Consider the following 17,687-nt stretch of genomic DNA (forward strand, 5'->3'; position numbering starts at 1 on the left):
GCAAAGACAGTACCAAAGATTATGGATATACTGACAAGACAGATGTCTCTCCGCCCTAACAATGGGAGTCGTTGTCCACAAAGCGGAATGGCGGGCTGTCTAGCTCCTACCTATCCTCTCTTTGGATTGGTGGATACAATTTCAATTTAAGGGGCTTTATTGGCATCTCATTATTTTAATCTAGTTTTAAATATTCGATTAGGGTTGTTGAGGTCAACCGCCTGTATTCAATGGAGAGAGACGCTATACTACTAGCCTCTTGTCATGCATAGCCATCTCAAGACAACTCCGATATAACGTTTTTTTTCCTTCTCAAAGTTGCCGGGACGTCATGTGACCTACTTATATCAGTACACTCATAACAACTTAAGCATTACGAAACTTCTATTCGATCAAATAAACCTCCCATAGCAAATAAGCCATTCATTTTTTTGTTGACCAAATTTGACACTCATTGACCCCCATACAAAAACTCCTCGCTTGGTGGGCGAAACAACGAAAAAACGCCACCTGCTGGAGGAAGACAGATTTTCCGCGGAGTTGAGCCTCTCTTCCGCTTCCTCTCTGACACTACAGTCTGTGGGGCAGGGATAGAAAGGGGGGCTTGGGAAATGTACTACGGATCACAGCCGCTAGGAGAATACTTTCTCCACGGCCATACAGTACATTTACATTTTAGTCATTTAGCACTTATCCAGAGCGATTTACAGGTTTTTTTTTTCATACTGGCCCCCCGTGGGAAACGAACCCACAACCCTGGCGTTGCAAGCGCCATGCTCTACCAACTGAGCTACAGGGGACTGTAGTAAATGCATGGCAGTCCAGACTGGGAGTCCGGTTGTTTTTATTATGGATCATATGTTGAGAGAGAGAAAATGTAATAGCTTAGTAAATGTGATTAAAATCATAGTTCACTTTTTTATATGATGAGTGTGACTTATTTTATGCAGATTTGATATAGATATGATGTGTTTACTAGACTATATCCTTCACATAGCCTTCTGGTTATCCAAACGTTTTCCCCTTTATGTGGATAATGCATCGTGCTGACAAAACTAGCTTGATATCACTTTAGTTTAATCATATCATGTGTGAAAATGTCCAGCTATTCTTCTGTTCTACGGGGGTATTCTTCAAGAAACAACATCTCATTGTAGTTCAAGGATAAACGTCTAATACACCTGTCTATGTAGATGTTGTTGTTTATTTTTAACTGTAATACTATAACAACTATTGAGTCACACACACAAACATCTTACACATTTGATCATTTGTAAGCTTTATGCAGGCTTTTGAAATCAGTTATTCAATGCTTCACTTTCAAATGTGGAACTGTTTCAATTATCTACTGGTTAGCATAGATTAATTGGAACAATTGGATGAATTGTAAAAATTTAACACTCCAAAAATCTGGCCTCAAAATAAAATAACGGTTACACAATATGTCTTTGCTATTTTCCCTTTAAATAACTTGCAGAATCTCCTTCCCTCCATTTACTCCATAGCAGCTCTCGTTCGGCCAGAAGAAAACTATAGCGCATCTCAATGGACTTACTACAGGAGATCACACACCTATCGGGATAGCATCCACATTTACTACGGGTTCCTAATGTTTCTGAAAGAACGTGAGTAGGGTGCTTTGAGGCTCGTTAAATAATGGTAAAAGGGAATGGTTCATTATAGGTTGTCAATGGGCGGATGTGTTGTTCAAGTCAGCAATTGAACCTATGATGCAGCAAATTAATTGCGACAATGTTGTTATTCAATGCGATGGATATAATATTACTATGGTAATGATGTTATAGTATTATAATTCATATATATATATTTATAGTTTGGCGCAGCAGTGTATCATTGATTCATTATGTAGACCGCCTGATTTAGTCATGATGATGGAGCTATCAGGCACTCAAGTGCATCCTCGGTCAAGTTCCGACTCAGACAGACCCAGAGCAAGAATGTCTGGTTGTGTCATATTTGTCCTTGTCAAAATTCCATCATATGTGTGCATGTCGTACAGTAGCTACTAGCGCATTTAAAATACCAAGGGCAGGTGTGTCATCATGGGCCACGAGGCCGCCTGAAACTTGAAAAAGATGGAGTGCACTGCGGGGTGGTCACTCTCTCTGTTGTGGGTCTTCAATTTAGGCTACGGTTGTTGTTACGGGCGGGCCATGTCACGAATGTCACGAATGTCACAATGAATTAACGGACTTCACTAGTTTTTCTTAAAAGGATAGGCTTACAAAAGTAGATCTTGATAATGCTGTCCGACAGAGGAGGCACTATAATCGGTGTATAAAGGTGTAATAACTAAGGAATAGCCTAGTGATCCAAGTCTTTACAAAATCCAACTAAACTTGAAATAGGCTACATTGTTTCCATATGTAACAAAGTATAGGAAGATCGATAGGTTAAGATCGATAGGTAAAGTATATCCTAAATAGAGTTTATCATTTTTTTTCAGGTGGCTCACCTGTCCCCTGCCTTACCAAAAGGCTACAGTGGCCATTGGCCCATTGCCTAGAAGCTGTATTGCCTGTCCATTGCTTGTCCATTGCTTGTCTTTAGTTTATAGTAGCCTAAATTGTGTAAGCCTGTAGCCTTCATGTAGGTCTAACTGTAATATGATTAGTAACGTGTCAGGTAGTCATCACTGAGATCAGGGTCACTCATGTAGCCATAGACTTGTACTTGAACTGAGACCATGAATGTTGATGCAGTTATGCAAATATGCAAATATGCCCTTAAACCCTTACCCTCTCCCAAAAACATTTACTGTACAGCTGTACATTCTTCACTATTGAAGTTATAGTAAAGGTTATCTGAAAGGAAATGGATATTCAAAACCTCATGTATGTCACTGAGGAGGGTCAGAATGTGGAAACAGTCAGCCATGGTGAGTAGAGGTCATGTATACAGCTGTGGGATCTTAATTTGATCTCCCTGTTGAATGAGAACTTTCCTGTAAAGGCAGGACATTTTAATCGTGTAGTGTATTTGTGGTTTAAAAAGGCTTCTGAAGTTTATAATTTCCACTTTCTCTTACGAAAAATGTTTAAACCCCTACAAAAATGGCCATTAATTATAATCCACATAATAATTCAAATTTCCTGTTGCTGCAAGATTATTTTCCTGCTGTAGCAAAATGTCTCAAATTAAGATCCTACATCTGTATTTGATATGACAGACTATGAATTCAAATGGCCAGTTTGTAGCTAGTTTTTTAAATGATCATATGCATCTCTAGGAAATAAAATGGGAAAAAGATAGCTGACAACCGCAGGCATTACATATAAAAATCAATGGCTCAATTGAATCAAGTGACCCTTTCTATTATTAGCAGTGGATCAAATTATTTCCGCTCTCTGAAAAATGCTGTTTGTAATGATATGAGTGCAGAGCTTCCCGTCAATGACAGGGCCTTTAAAAACACAATCATCAACTTGTGTTCCTGATGGAGGGCATTATATTGCTGAGTCACCTCAAGATTCTCTGTGCTTATGCTGATGCAGAGATATTCTGCTTTATATTTCAATTGGCTTGTGTCATTTCCTGCTGCAAATTCAATGTTAGCAAATTAGCTTATTAAAATTCAACAGATTTATTGATAATCTGCAGTATATTATACATTGATGTACTGTAAGTATGACAGAGCTGTATACAGGACTTGTCCTCTTGTGACAGTGACACTAGACCAGTGACAACCTTATAGGTAAGTGGTTTAATTTAGAGGGACAGATAGACTGTACATTTCTGTTCACAGAAGCATTAGTTGCCATACATTTCCGATTCCACCCATATATTGTAAACATGTTAGGCTGGGAGAGGAGCCAGAAGGGAATGTACCATATTTCTATAGAGGGACACAGGAAATATTATTCTACTGTTTCTAGTGGAACTGCTAGGGAGTATATGTCTGAACTGCTGAGGTGAGGGGCTTTCTGGTTGTGTCTATGCCCTATACAGTGCCTTCAGAAAGTATTCACACCCCTTGACTTTTTCCACCTTTTGTTGTGTTACAGCCTGAATTTAAAATGGATTAAATTGAGATTTTGTGTCACTGGCCTGTGGCCTACACACAATACCCCATAATGTCATAGTGGAATTATGTTGTTAAAAAAAAAGGTTTTACAAGTTAATTAAAAATGAAAAGCTGAAAAGTTTTGAGTCAATAAGTATTCAACCCCTTTGTTATGGCAAGCCTAAATAAGTTCAGGAGTAAAAATGTGCTTAACAACACACATAATACGTTGCATGGACTCACTCTGTGTGCAATATGTCACGCCCTGGCTCTGGGGACACTGTTATGTTGAGCCAGGGTGTGTAGAGTTCTGTGTTGTAGGTCTAGTTGTTTCTTTTCTATGTTGCCAGTGTGGTTCTCAATCAGAGGCAACGAGTGTCAGCTGTGGCTGGTTGTCTCTGATTGGGAACCACATTTAAACAGGCTGTTTTCCCACAATAGTTGTGGGATCTTGTTCTAGTTGGTTTGTGTTAGACCGTTGACTGTCACGTTATCGTTTTGTTGTTTTGATTGTGTATCACCTATAATAAATATGTTCGCATTCAACGCTGCGCCTTGGTCCTCCTCTCTTACCGACGATCGTGACAGAAGATCCCACCATTACTGGACCAAGCAGCAAGTCCAGGAGCCATCGCCTGGGAGATCTCTAGCGGATCTCCTTCGCCTCCTCGACTGGGTCAAGCCATGTGAGGAAGAGAGGGGCTTGACGTGGAAGCAGAAGGGCGAAAGGCTGGCAAAAAGTATGGAGACCTGGTCCACGGGTAGGAGTGAAGCCCATACCATTTTTAGGGGGGGGCTAACGCCGTGGACGACGGGCCAGCAGGAGACCGCGACAGAGCGGCCCAGCGGGTTGGCAGAGGAGGCCGCCAGGTTACGGGGGCCACTGGTCGAAGAGGGGATGGAAGGTGTAGAGGCACAGCGAAGGGTATTGGGGTGTGTTACCAGTCCGGTCCGGCCCGTTCCAGATCCCTGCGTAGGGCCGGTGGTGTGTGTCCCCAGTCCGGCCTGTTCCTGCTCCCCGCACCAGGCCAATGGTGCGGGTCTCCAGCCCGGTCCGGCCCGCTCCTGTTCCCCACACCAAGCCAGTGGTGTGCGTCGTCAGCCCGGCACGGCCCGTGCCTGTTCCCCACACCGGGCCGGTGGTGCGCGTCGCCAGCCCAGTCCGGCCCGCTCCTGCCCCCCACACCAAGCCAGTGGTGTGCGTCGTCAGCCCGGCACGGCCCGTGCCTGTTCCCCACACCAAGCCAGTGGTGTGCGTCGCCAGCCCGGTCCGGCCCGCTCCTGCTCCCCACACCAAGCCAGTGGTGTGCGTCGTCAGCCCGGCACGGCCCGTGCCTGTTCCCCACACCAAGCCAGTGGTGTGCGTCGTCAGCCCGGCACGGCCCGTGCCTGTTCCCCACACCAAGCCAGTGGTGTGCGTCGTCAACCCGGCACGGCCCGTGCCTGTTCCCCGCGCCGGGCCAGTGGTGTGCGTCGTCAGTCCGGCACGTCCCGTGCCTGTTCACGCCGGAGCTAGAGCAATCCGCTCCACCAATGTGCAGTCCAGCTCCGGCCAGCGGGGCCAGACCGGACCAGGGGTACTTTGGGGGGTTGGAGAGGGAGCGGGGATCAGGCCCGGAGCCGGATCCACCGCCTAGGCGGAGTGCCCACCCGGTCCCTCCCCTGTGGTATTTGGTTGGCGCGGTCGGAGTCCGCGCCTTTAGGGGGGGGGTACTGTCACGCCCTGGCTCTGGGGACACTGTTATGTTGAGCCAGGGTGTGTAGATTTCTGTGTTGTAGGTCTAGTTGTTTCTTTTCTATGTTGCCAGTGTGGTTCTCAGTCAGAGGCAACGAGTGTCAGCTGTGGCTGGTTGTCTCTGATTGGGAACCACATTTAAACAGGCTGTTTTCCCACAATAGTTGTGGGATCTTGTTCTAGTTGGTTTGTGTTAGACCGTTGACTGTCACGTTATCGTTTTGTTGTTTTGATCGTGTATCACCTATAATAAATATGTTCGCATTCAACGCTGCGCCTTGGTCCTCCTCTCTTACCGACGATCGTGACACAATAATAGTGTTTAACATGATTTTTTAAATACTACCTCATCTCTGTACCCCACACATACAATTATCTGTAAGGTCTTTCAATCGAGAAATTATTTTCAAACACAGATTCAACCACAAAGACCAGGGAGGTTTTCCAATGCCTCGCAAAGAAGGACACCTATTGGTAGATGGGTTAAAAATACAGGCATTGAATATCCCTTTGAGCATGGTGAAGTTATTAATTACACTTTGGATGGTGTATCAAAACACTCAGTCACTACAAAGATGCAGGCGTCCTTCCTAACTCAGTTGTCGGAGAGGAAGGAAACCACTTTTACCACGAGGCCAATGGTGACTTTAAAACGGTTACAGAGATTAATGGCTGTGATAGGAGAACACTGAAGATGGATCAACAACATTGTAGTTACTCCACAGTACTAACCTAAATGCCAGAGTGGAAATATTCAAAAACATGCATCCTGTTTGCAGTAGGGCACTTACCCATGGGGCGGCGCACAACGGGGCCGGCAGGGATGTAGCTCAGTTGGTAGAGCATGGCGTTTGCAACGCCAGGGTTGTGGGTTTGATTCCCACGGGGGGCCAGTATGAAAAAATTAATAATGTATGCACTCACTAACTGTAAGTTGCTCTGCATAAGAGCGTCTGCTAAATGACAGAAGAAAAAAAGTAAAACTGCAAAACATTTGGCAAAGAAATGAACTTTATGTCCTGAATACAAATCGTTATGTTTGGGGCAAATTCAAATCATCACTGAGTACCACTCTTCATAGTTTCAAGCATGGTGGTGGCTGCATCATGTTATGGGTATGCTTCTCATCGGCAAGGACAATGGAGTTTTTAGGATGAAAATAAACGGAATATAGCTAAGCACAGGCAAAATCCTAGCGGAAAACCTGGTTCAGTCTGCTTTTCAACAGACACTGGGAGATAAATGCACCTTTCAGCAGGACAATAACCTAAAACACAAGGCCAAATATACACTGGAGTTGCTTACTAAGATGATATTTAATGTTCCCAAGTGGCCTAGTTACAGCTTTGACTTAAATCGTCTTGAAAATCTATGACAAGACTTGAAAATGGCTGTCTAGCAATGATCAACAACCAACTTGATAGAGCTTGAAGAATTTTAAAAAGAATAATGTGCAAATATTGTACAATCCAGGAAGACTCCAGGAGGACTCACAGCTGTAATCCCTGCCAAAGGTGATTCTTACATGTATTGACTCAGTGGTGTGACTACTTATGCAAATGAGATATTTCTGTATTTCATTTTCAATACATTTGCTAAAATTTCTATAAACATGTTTTCCCTTTGTCATTATGGGGTATTGTGTGTAGATGGGTGAGAAAAAAAATCAATTTAATCCATTTTGAATTCAGTCTGTAACAAAACAAAATGTGGAATACATCAAGGGGTATGAATACTTTCTGAAGGCATTGTAAGTATTAGGAGCTCAACTGAAAATTATAGATTATTAAATATATACCAATTTCCTCTGTAAGCAGAAGCATTAAACTTAATTTCACATCATAACATTGTAGTACAAACATTGTGTTATTTTGCCGACCTGGTTTTACAACCTATCAAGTACAATACAACAAAATATGAATTAATGAGTGGTTGATGAAATCCTCACTTCTTGGCCTGTAGAATTTAGCACGGTGTGTGTGTGAGTGAGTGAGTGTGGGCTAAAATGCTCAGTAAAAAAAACATCAGGGGATGTGTACCACCAGGCCCAGCTCTCTCTGCCTGCTGAGATAGATCAAATTGGCTCTAGCCAGTGGTACGCACAGAAAGTTGAGAAGGGGGATTATCTAGTCACAACATGATGGCAGGAGACTCAGATGGCCAGACAAGACCACGCACACAGGCCCATCAATGCTGCTGAGTGGATCAAGAGTTGACATCTTTTGATAATTGTTGGGGACCCCCTTCAGGGTTACATTACTGACTCTACAGGACATATGTGTGCACCCATTGGCTATATAGGACTACACTACAGATAGAGGGCGAGTGAAGACTCTCCTGGGGGATGACGGACCTGGAGGCATCGACAGTGGGGGAACCCCCTCCCCCGTATATGATCTTCCTCCTGGTCTTCTTCTTCTTCATCACGGGCCTCCTGGGCTTCCTGGTCTGCCACCTGCTGAAGAAGAAGGGCTACCGCTGCAGGACTGGGGAGGAGGAGGACGATGAAGAGTGTGAGCAGAAACTGGGACCAGACAAGAAGGGTAGGTATCTACAAGGATCTGTCAGAATGCGTTTTATATATATTGGCGTTTTGATCTGGTCATTGATGTCAGGGTCAGGGATATGGCTTAGAGAAGTTAACAAGTGTCCATGATTGATTTTCTAAGGCAGATACATGTGGTATGTGTGACGTTTTTCAGACATCTGTCCTTTTTTTTGGTATTTTACCCCCTTTTTCTCCCCGATTTCGTGGTATCCAATTGGTAGTTACAGTCTTGTCCCATCGCTGCAACTCCCGTACGGACACGGGAGAGGCGAAGATCGAGAGTCGTGCGTCGTCCGAAACACAACCCAACCGAGCCGCACTGCTTCTTGACACAGTGCCCGCTTAACCCGGAAGCCAGCCGCACCAATGTGTCGGAGGAAACACCGTACACCTGGCGACCGAGTCAGCGTGCACTGCACCCGGCCCGCCACAGGAGTCGCTAGTGCGCGATGGGACAAGAACATCCCTGCCGGCCAAACCCTCCCCTAACCTGGACGACGCTGGGCCAATTGTGCGCCACCCCATGGGTCTCCCGGTCGTGGCTGTGACAGAGCCTGGACTCGAACGAGGATCTCTAGTGGCACAGCTAGCACTGCGATGCAGTGCCTTAGACCACTGCGCCACTCGGGAGGCCGACATGTCTGTCTTTATCCAAAGGCCCTTGGCCATTTGCCAAACAGGAAACGGTACTCTTCAGGTTAGAGGATGTTAATTCAGCTTGAATTAAATTCAGTCCAATGTAAACACTGGACACTCACGAAGAATTCATATTTTCCATATTGAATTTGTGTTTATTTAATGGGTACTTGAAAACCATGGGCCTCAGTGGAAATAAACGACTTTAAAGAAAGTAGAATCTCTTGAAAGCATACAAACAAACAGAAATATGCTCCTTTCATTGAAGTGAGGAAAAACGGTCTAGGTCAATAACTTTGAGAATTTCCTTTAATAATCTTGAATGATGATGGAGCAAGCTTGGGGGCAAGCTGCTTCATCAGACAATCTTTCATATATTACAGATGATGAAGAAGAGGACAATCAAGACACAGTTGAACAAATCCTGAAGTGCATCATTGAAAATGAAGGCAATAACTCAGGACACAACACAATAGATACTACATTTTTGTCAATACCTTTGGCACTTCAATACTGCAATTTAAATTATGCTTAGCAAAAGTGTGTAATTTTTGTGTTCTGCCTTCTAGCTAACATGGAAGCCTTCAAGGATATGCTAGGAAAACAGGATATATGTCAACATCATGATCCTAGGTACGTATTGCTAATATCAACTTTTTTTTCCTTAGTTATTATGTTTATTTATGTAAGTAGATTTACATTCACCTTGTCTTACTCCAGTGTGTTATTATCACCCTTGGTGAAAGTCTTTTAGTGCAGAGCAAAGGTAAACAAGCACCATACTTTCTTAAGAGCACCAACTCCTCTCAAGTAATATACTCCTAGTTTATTTTTCTCTAGAACAAACCAGTGTTTGTGTGGGACATAATGCATATGGTTTAAATGCAGGTCTCCTGTACTGTACTACAGGGTTTCCCCCTGCTTTAGGCTGTTGGGTTTTCAGAGAGGCCACAATAATGGGTGTAGTCTACATTTCAGTGTACCTGTGGCAGTCAGGCAGAGTCTGGAGAAAGTCATTGTATTGTGTGGCTTGTAATTATGGGACTAGTGGGTAGCTATGGAGTGGGGCGCCCATCCCCTCTGTTCCTGCGCTGTGCAGTGTGTCCTTGGGCTGTCTTTCCCATGGGGCCACCTGGCTTACTGTTGTCCTGGCCTCAGCAGCTCTGTTATGGGATCTAGGCCCATAACCACAAAGTGTCTCAGAGTAGGAGTTCAGATCTAGGATCTGTCCATACAATCTTATTTATGAACTTAAACTCATACTCTGAGACTCTTTGTGGATACATGACCTGATCTTTACTGCCTTGTTGTGAGGCAAACAGACAAGTAGTCTCTATTATTATTACTTAGTCCTACATAGTATGCTACTACTACTGTACTCTAACAATGTGCTTCTCCTCACATTCATATAAACATTGTAGGTAGAGATGATCGAGGGCATTCTAGAGAAACAGACCCAGTGTTGTGCTGTGATAATATAACTGTGATGTGCTACTAGCATATTGGAGAGATTTATGCTTCTTAATTAGAGCCATGTTCTTACTTGGCACCTCTAAGGTGAGGGTTTTAGTGTTCTTGTCTGTTTACCAAGATAATGCTCTCAGGCTGACAGCAGCCTACAGGGCCGTGGCATTCGTTGGTATTCTTCCCACACTCTCCTCTCTCAGCCAGCTACAGCATCAGTACAGCTACAGTACTCCTCAGAGATGCTGCAGTCCTGATGGGTGGGAGGTCACAGACAGAGGCGGTCAGAGAGGGGAACAGAGGGGCTAATGGATCACACTAGAGACTCATATTTCACAGGCAGACTCCAATAAATATGCTACTATAAACCAGATGTTTATAAAATGGCTTTAGATGCTTACAAAGATGTCTTTGGATGTTTTTGCTTAGTCATGATCTAGAGCGTTTCCCAGATTTGCTCCTCGGGAGTCTGGGATCAGCTGTGTATTTGAATCAGCTGTGTAGTGCTAGGGCAAAAACCAAAATGTGCACAGTGCACCCCTTGGGGTCCCCAGGACCAAGTTTGGAAAACGCTGGTCTAGGGTGTTTGAATGGAAAATAAACATGTCTGACTGAATGGGTACTTCATTGTCTTTCCGAAAGGTTACTGCGCAAAGATAGCCTGGGGGGAATTCCACCTCATCACCACACAGTGCACTCTGGCGCCCAGCTCGACCACAAGTCCTGCACGCTCTGTGTGCAAGGGCGGTCCAAGAAGGCCAGGCGCCGGAGCCGTGTGCCTCGGACCAATAAGCCAAGAACGCCAGGAGAGAGGAGAGAGTCCATTGTGTTCGCTGTGGGAAGGTGAGTCACATTGGACGGGTGTTTGACAACACAATACATTCATCTTCATTTATTTCATATTTCTTTGCCAGGTAAATCATTACAAACACATTTCTCTCTAGTCACACTACTTCGTGTTTTCTAACAGGATTGTGATTGTGTGGTGATGTACAGTACTATCTGAGGTCTGTATACCTACAGGTTCCGAGTCACCCACATGGACAAGAAGGATCAGGGGTCTGGCGACCAGTTGGACCAATCGGAGGCCCTGGATAGTGAGAAGGGGGATGAGGAGGACCCCCAGAGGAAGGAGGGGTACAACCTGCAGAGCATGTTCAAAGACGTCAAAACGGAGAGCACAAACGGTGTGGTGGCCACCGCGGCCAAGCGGAAGAAGAGTCTAGTTCTGTTCTCGCTGCGCAGAGGCAGTGATCCAGTGGGGGTCAAAGTGCCACTGAGCCAGCCTGTGGTGGAAGAGGAACCCCTCTTCAATGCTCCGTTGAAGACTGCTCCAGTGCAGACCTCCAACCCTGTGAAGACCCTGTCGTCCCAGCCCAGCCTGGGCTCTGGTGCACCTGACGACACTGAGATGGCCCATGTTAAGATGTCCCCCACTAGGGTCACTTTTATAGTGTCCCCCACAGTGGCTCCCGAACCGGTCTCTCCCAACATGAGTCCAGCAGGAGTTTCCCCCCTAACGCCCCCGGTACAAGATTCCCCCATCACCACCCCAGTACAAGTCACCCCCATGACCCCTGAAATATTCCCCCTTACCCCAGGCTCCCCTACTAACCCTGTCCCTAGCCCCTTAAATGTCTCCCCTGCCACAACCCCTGTACAAGCCTCCCCTACCACTACCCCTGTACAAGCCTCCCCTACCACTACCCCTGTACAAGCCTCCCTTACCACTACCCCTGTACAAGCCTCCCTTACCACTACCCCTGTACAAGCCTCCCCTACCACTACCTCCTTAAATCTCTCCCCTGCCCTGTCCTCCAGAATAGTGTCCCCCTCCCCTACCTCCTTACATCTCTCCCCTGCCCTGTCCTCCAGAAAAGTGTCCTCCAACACTACACCTTTAAATCTCTCCCCCACCCCTACATCCATACAAGTCTCCCCTGCCCTGTCCTCTAGAAAAGCCTCCCCTGCCCTGTCCTCCAGAAAAGTCTCCCCTGCCCTGTCCTCCAGAAATGTCTCCCCTGCCCTGTCCTCCAGAAAAGTCTCCCCTACCACTTTAAAGGGCTACACTGCCCCTACCCCCTTAATGGTGTCCCCTATAGCTCCTCATAGCATTCTAAGGAATGCTACTACTTTTGTCAAGGTGGACGAAACCTCACCTTCCTCCTCTCCCTTCACAACCTCAGCCACAGCCACCTCGAAAGGGCCAGAACACAAGACAGACAGCCTTGCTATTGTCAACGCCGACAAAGTCTCTCCCACTGCGGCCCCTGTGAAAGTCTCCCCCACCATTGACCACATGAAAGTCTCTGCCACCATGACTCCAATAAAAGTCTCCCCCTCCAGCGGATGCCCTCTAGAGATCAAGCTGGAGGTGGGGAGTGTTGCCATAGTCAAAGCCAGCCCGGACAGTCAGAGGGAAGTCTCTGTGGTGTGTATGGCTGAGGTAGTGAAGGGGGAGGAGGAGCCTGCTGTGGCTCAGAGCCCCCCAGAGGAGGAGAAGGAGGACGAGGTGGAGATGGAGGACATAAAGGACTGTCGGGTCAGCCAGGAGGAGGAGGGTGTGTCTCTGGAGGAGAAGAGGAGATCAGGACACAGTCAGCACAAGTGGTGAGCGAGAGAGAGGAGAGAGAGAGAAAGAGAGAGAGAGAGCGAGAGAGACTGTCCACACCCCACTGTAACAAGGCCAAATGGATATATAGCAATACTATGGAGGTAAACCAAACAGGCCATGTCAAAACTGAACTGAGTTCACCAGGCCATGTCAAAACTGAACTGAGTTCACCATGCCAGGCTGGCTGAGACTGTCTGGCACCAACTATGAAGTGACATGGCTTTAAAATGACAGGGTCATACCAGCAAGGCTGTGATTTATTCATTGATCTAGACCAGTTGTGGTTAGGTAAGCACTGGCACCATCCAGATGGATTGATCTTAAACGCTTGTATAATGTGGCTAACAGCACAGCTACAGTACTACTCTATTATCACCAGACAGTGCAAGCCCAGGCCTCACAGACTGTGCCAACAACAATCAACTATAACCCCAACAACAATCAACTATAACCCCAACAACAATCAACTATAACCCCAACAACAATCAACTATACCCCCAACAACAATCAACTATACCCCCAACAACAATCAACTATACCCCCAACAACAATCAACTATAACCCCAACAACAATCAACTATACCCCCAACAACAATCAACTATAACCCCAACAACAATCAACAATACCCCCAACAACAATCAACTATAACCCCAACAACAATCAACTATAACCCCAACAACAATCAACTATACCCCCAACAACAATCAACTATACCCCCAACAACAATCAACTATAACCCCAACAACAATCAACTATAACCCCAACAACAATCAACTATACCCCCAACAACAATCAACTATACCCCCAACAACAATCAACTATAACCCCAACAACATTCAACTATACCACAGTGTAAGTCGACCTACAGCAAACAATGGGTAATATCTGTGTAGCCTAGCTACTTGTCAGTCTGGTCTGTAACTCTACTATATACTATGGAATTAGAGGCAGAAACTGCCTTTGAGTATGCTAACTCCAGGTTTTGATCTAGTCACCACTAGCAGTTGTTCTATCTATACAACCTCATGCTTTCTCTGTTATCTTGCAAATCAGAGGACATATTTTGGTCTGAGGAAATGTTACCAGGGGCTCGATTCAATCCGTATCGGCGAAGTTCAGTGCTATAGAGCGCTTGAAATGTAAAGGTAATTTCTGATTGAGTCGACATATGCAGCCTTTAAATTTCAATCGCGCTATAGCGCTGAACTTCAGCAATACGGATTCAATTGAATCGAGTCCCAAGTGTCATTTAGGACATATTATCATCAAGGGTATTGATAGCTCAATTATTATACAGCCAAAAATGATTCATCTATCAGAGCTTCTAGATTCTAGCTTGTGGATTCACTGTCTGTGTAGACTAAAAGACTGAGAGACCAAGGGTCCATCTTGGATCACTTTGAAACATATATTCTTCCATTGAGTCCAATCTTATTAAGTTCTTAGGTGTACATTGGGACAGAAGTTTCCCTGCCCTGAGAAATGTTATGCTGGGTATGGTACAGTGACGTGATACAGAGAATAGTTATGTCACTTTTGATATTCTCAGAGAAAAAACCAAAAGCTAGTCCTTAAACAACCGTAACAAATACTCCAAAATGTTTCAGTCTGAATAGTGCTATTATCTAATGACTTTACAATGTGTGTTTAAGGTACTGGAATATGTTATTGTTATGTTGTTTACTTGGAAGCATACAGTAGCAGCGTGCAAGCTGAAGTCTTATTCATATAGAAAACATAGGCTAGCACTGCAGTTGATAAACATACATCATTAGGATGGTATTTTATCTGTAGTGGTAATTTGTTTAGTGTCAGGGTGACTTCACTATTCAAACTGGACTACATACTAATAGTTACAATGTGTAGTCTTGAACAGAAACATACATGTTTCCAAGGGTGTATTTACTAGGAACCAAACAGAAGCAATTGGGACGAAACAGGGAGGGACCTACCTGAATTTGTCCAATAAGAAACGCTTGTTTTCGTTTTCCGTTGCAAAACATTTGCTATGGTGTGCCATTATGAATAAGACTCTGATCCATAGTAGTGAACAGTGTCTCTCTCATAGACATACAACACCTCTTCTCTCTCATAGACATACAACACCTCTTCTCTCAGACATACAACACCTCTTCTCTTTCATAGACATACAACACCTCTTCTCTCTCATAGACATACAACACCTCTTCTCTCAGACATACAACACCTCTTCTCTCTCATAGACATACAACACCTCTTCTCTCTCATAGACATACAACACCTCTTCTCTCTCATAGACATACAACACCTCTTCTCTCTCATAGACATACAACACCTCTTCTCTCAGACATACAACACCTCTTCTCTCTCATAGACATACAACACCTCTTCTCTCTCATAGACATACAACACCTCTTCTCTCTCATAGACATACAACACCTCTTCTCTCTCATAGACATACAACACCTCTTCTCTCAGACATACAACACCTCTTCTCTTTCATAGACATACAACACCTCTTCTCTTTCATAGACATACAACACCTCTTCTCTCTCATAGACATACAACACCCCTTCTCGCTCATAGACATACAACACCTCTTCTCTTTCATTGACATACAACACCTCTTCTCTCTCATAGATATACAACACATATTTTTTCTCTCTCATAGACATGCAACACCTCTTCTCTCTCATAGACATACAACACCTCTTCTCTCTCATAGACATACAACACCCCTTCTCTCTCATAGACATGCAACACCTCTTCTCTCTCATAGACATACAACACCTCTTCTCTCATAGACATACAACACCTCTTCTCTCTCATAGACATACAACACCTCTTCTCTCTCATAGATATACAACACCTCTTCTCTCTCATTGACTCCAATTCCTTATCGCTGCACTTCATCATTTTAACAAAGAGCCAATGGGATTTCAGTGTGATATGATGTTCAATGTCAACAGGACATTAAGGCTGTGTTAATTTTTTTGCACAACAGGTGATATGTCCTTATTAGCCAGAGAATACAGTTTTAGCCATACGATGATAATATTCCTGATTTTAACTTGACTGATGGAAATGATGTGAAACTCTTGATACCAAATTATTTAATCTAGTTTTGCTTCCTTCATGTCCTAATTTAATAGTTGTTGAAACTGATCACATCTGTTTTAATTTACTACAGATGCATTGCACTTAGAAAATTAAAGGTTTTGATGTGACTAAATACTTATTTAAAAAAAGGATTGTTATGTTTTGTCAAGGAAGCAAATGCCAGGTTAAATTACTGTGATCCACTTCTGAATGTAAAGGCTGATCAGAGTGAATGGGATTGTTGGTGTAACCTTGTAGAGATAGTATCAACATTGAAAATATTATAATATGCAATAAAGAACAGTTAACACAATGGCGTTTATATGCATTAGACATGTTTACTTTAATATACATCAGAGATGTGAAACGGTCAAGAAATGAAAAGCTTACTACTGTATATATCTGATTGTATGTCACAGTCATAAATGTTTCACCAGCGAACAGTACTGTAACTACACATGTGAACGCTAGTATATCTGGTTATAGCTCTGCTAAGCACAGAATATGACTGATTTCAATGAAGATTTCATGTTTTCAAATGAACTGGCAAACAAAAGCACACCATTCAAAGTATTATTTTTGTGAAGTCGAAGGCGTTTCCTGTTTGTGTTACCAGGATGTGGTCTCCTCTGCTGGTCATGGCTGCTACGTGCATTATCTGTTCACAGCAATGATCTAACTCCTTAGTCTTACACTGTGTCCACTGAGTGTAAACTATATATACATGTGTTTGTAATGGCCTTAGAATCATATATTGCATGTGTCTTCATTGACAGAAGCTGGAAATAACTCATGAGGAAAACATATGTATACTATATGCATACTATTAATCAAATGTGAAAATGTAGCTGTACAATGAACAATTCTTAAGGAATCAGACTAAGTATATATTAAAGCTATGCATTTGACCTTTGTGTTCATATGACTAATTGTTGCGGTGGACTTAAAACAATTTGGTATTGTTCGAACATTCCTTTCTGATACGTCAACCATCCTGTAATTCATAAGTAAGATATTAACAAGCACAAACACAACAGGAAGATTGTTTAATACATCTCAGTGTCCATGTTTGATTCTGGTTCTCATGGAAATAGAACATGAAATGTAGAATATGGTTTACTACTGTAGAATTAATACAGTACATTATAATGCAAGGTAAAAACATCAGGCACAAGTTTATTTGAACCACAATACTGCACTTTTCTACAGGATCTCAAATAACCCTATATCTTATCATACGCAAATTATAAACATCAGTTCCTAAAAGATAGTGTAATACTTCTGAAAACTGGTGAATGATGTCCCTGAAGCTCTGAGACAGATGAAGCCATGTTTTTGACATATTATCACATAAACTATACAAGAATACTGACTTTCATTAATAGTGTAGCCTGTCAAGTAGAGACAGAGCTCACCTGGTAGCTATGTACTGTACGTCCCTGTGATGGTGTGTTTAATCCTTTCAGTGAAGGCACAAGAATCTCCTGTGGTGTCCACTCTGTCTCTTCTGAAGACTCCCCCACACATGCTTCCTCAGGGCATGTGGGAGTGTCTCTGAGTCGGGGGAAGAGGGGGAGCCCTTGTCTG

At 43.8% G+C, this 17,687-nt stretch overlaps 1 protein-coding gene across 1 annotated transcript in view; it reads right to left on the reverse strand.

Moving 5' to 3' along the window:
• Window positions 1-16,424: 16,424 nt before the first annotated feature.
• LOC311105113 (F-BAR and double SH3 domains protein 1-like) overlaps window positions 16,425-17,687 on the reverse strand; it is a 47,489-nt gene continuing 46,226 nt past the window's right edge. The window contains exon 18 of the mRNA XM_084147135.1: window positions 16,425-17,684. Coding sequence (XP_084003261.1) covers window positions 17,563-17,684 — 122 coding nt within the window. The 3' untranslated portion in view covers window positions 16,425-17,562. The remainder of the gene's footprint in view (window positions 17,685-17,687) is intronic.

The sequence above is a fragment of the Coregonus lavaretus genome (assembly GCF_964263955.1).
Source record: "Coregonus lavaretus genome assembly, chromosome: 29".
Classification (NCBI taxonomy): Eukaryota; Metazoa; Chordata; class Actinopteri; order Salmoniformes; family Salmonidae; genus Coregonus; species Coregonus lavaretus.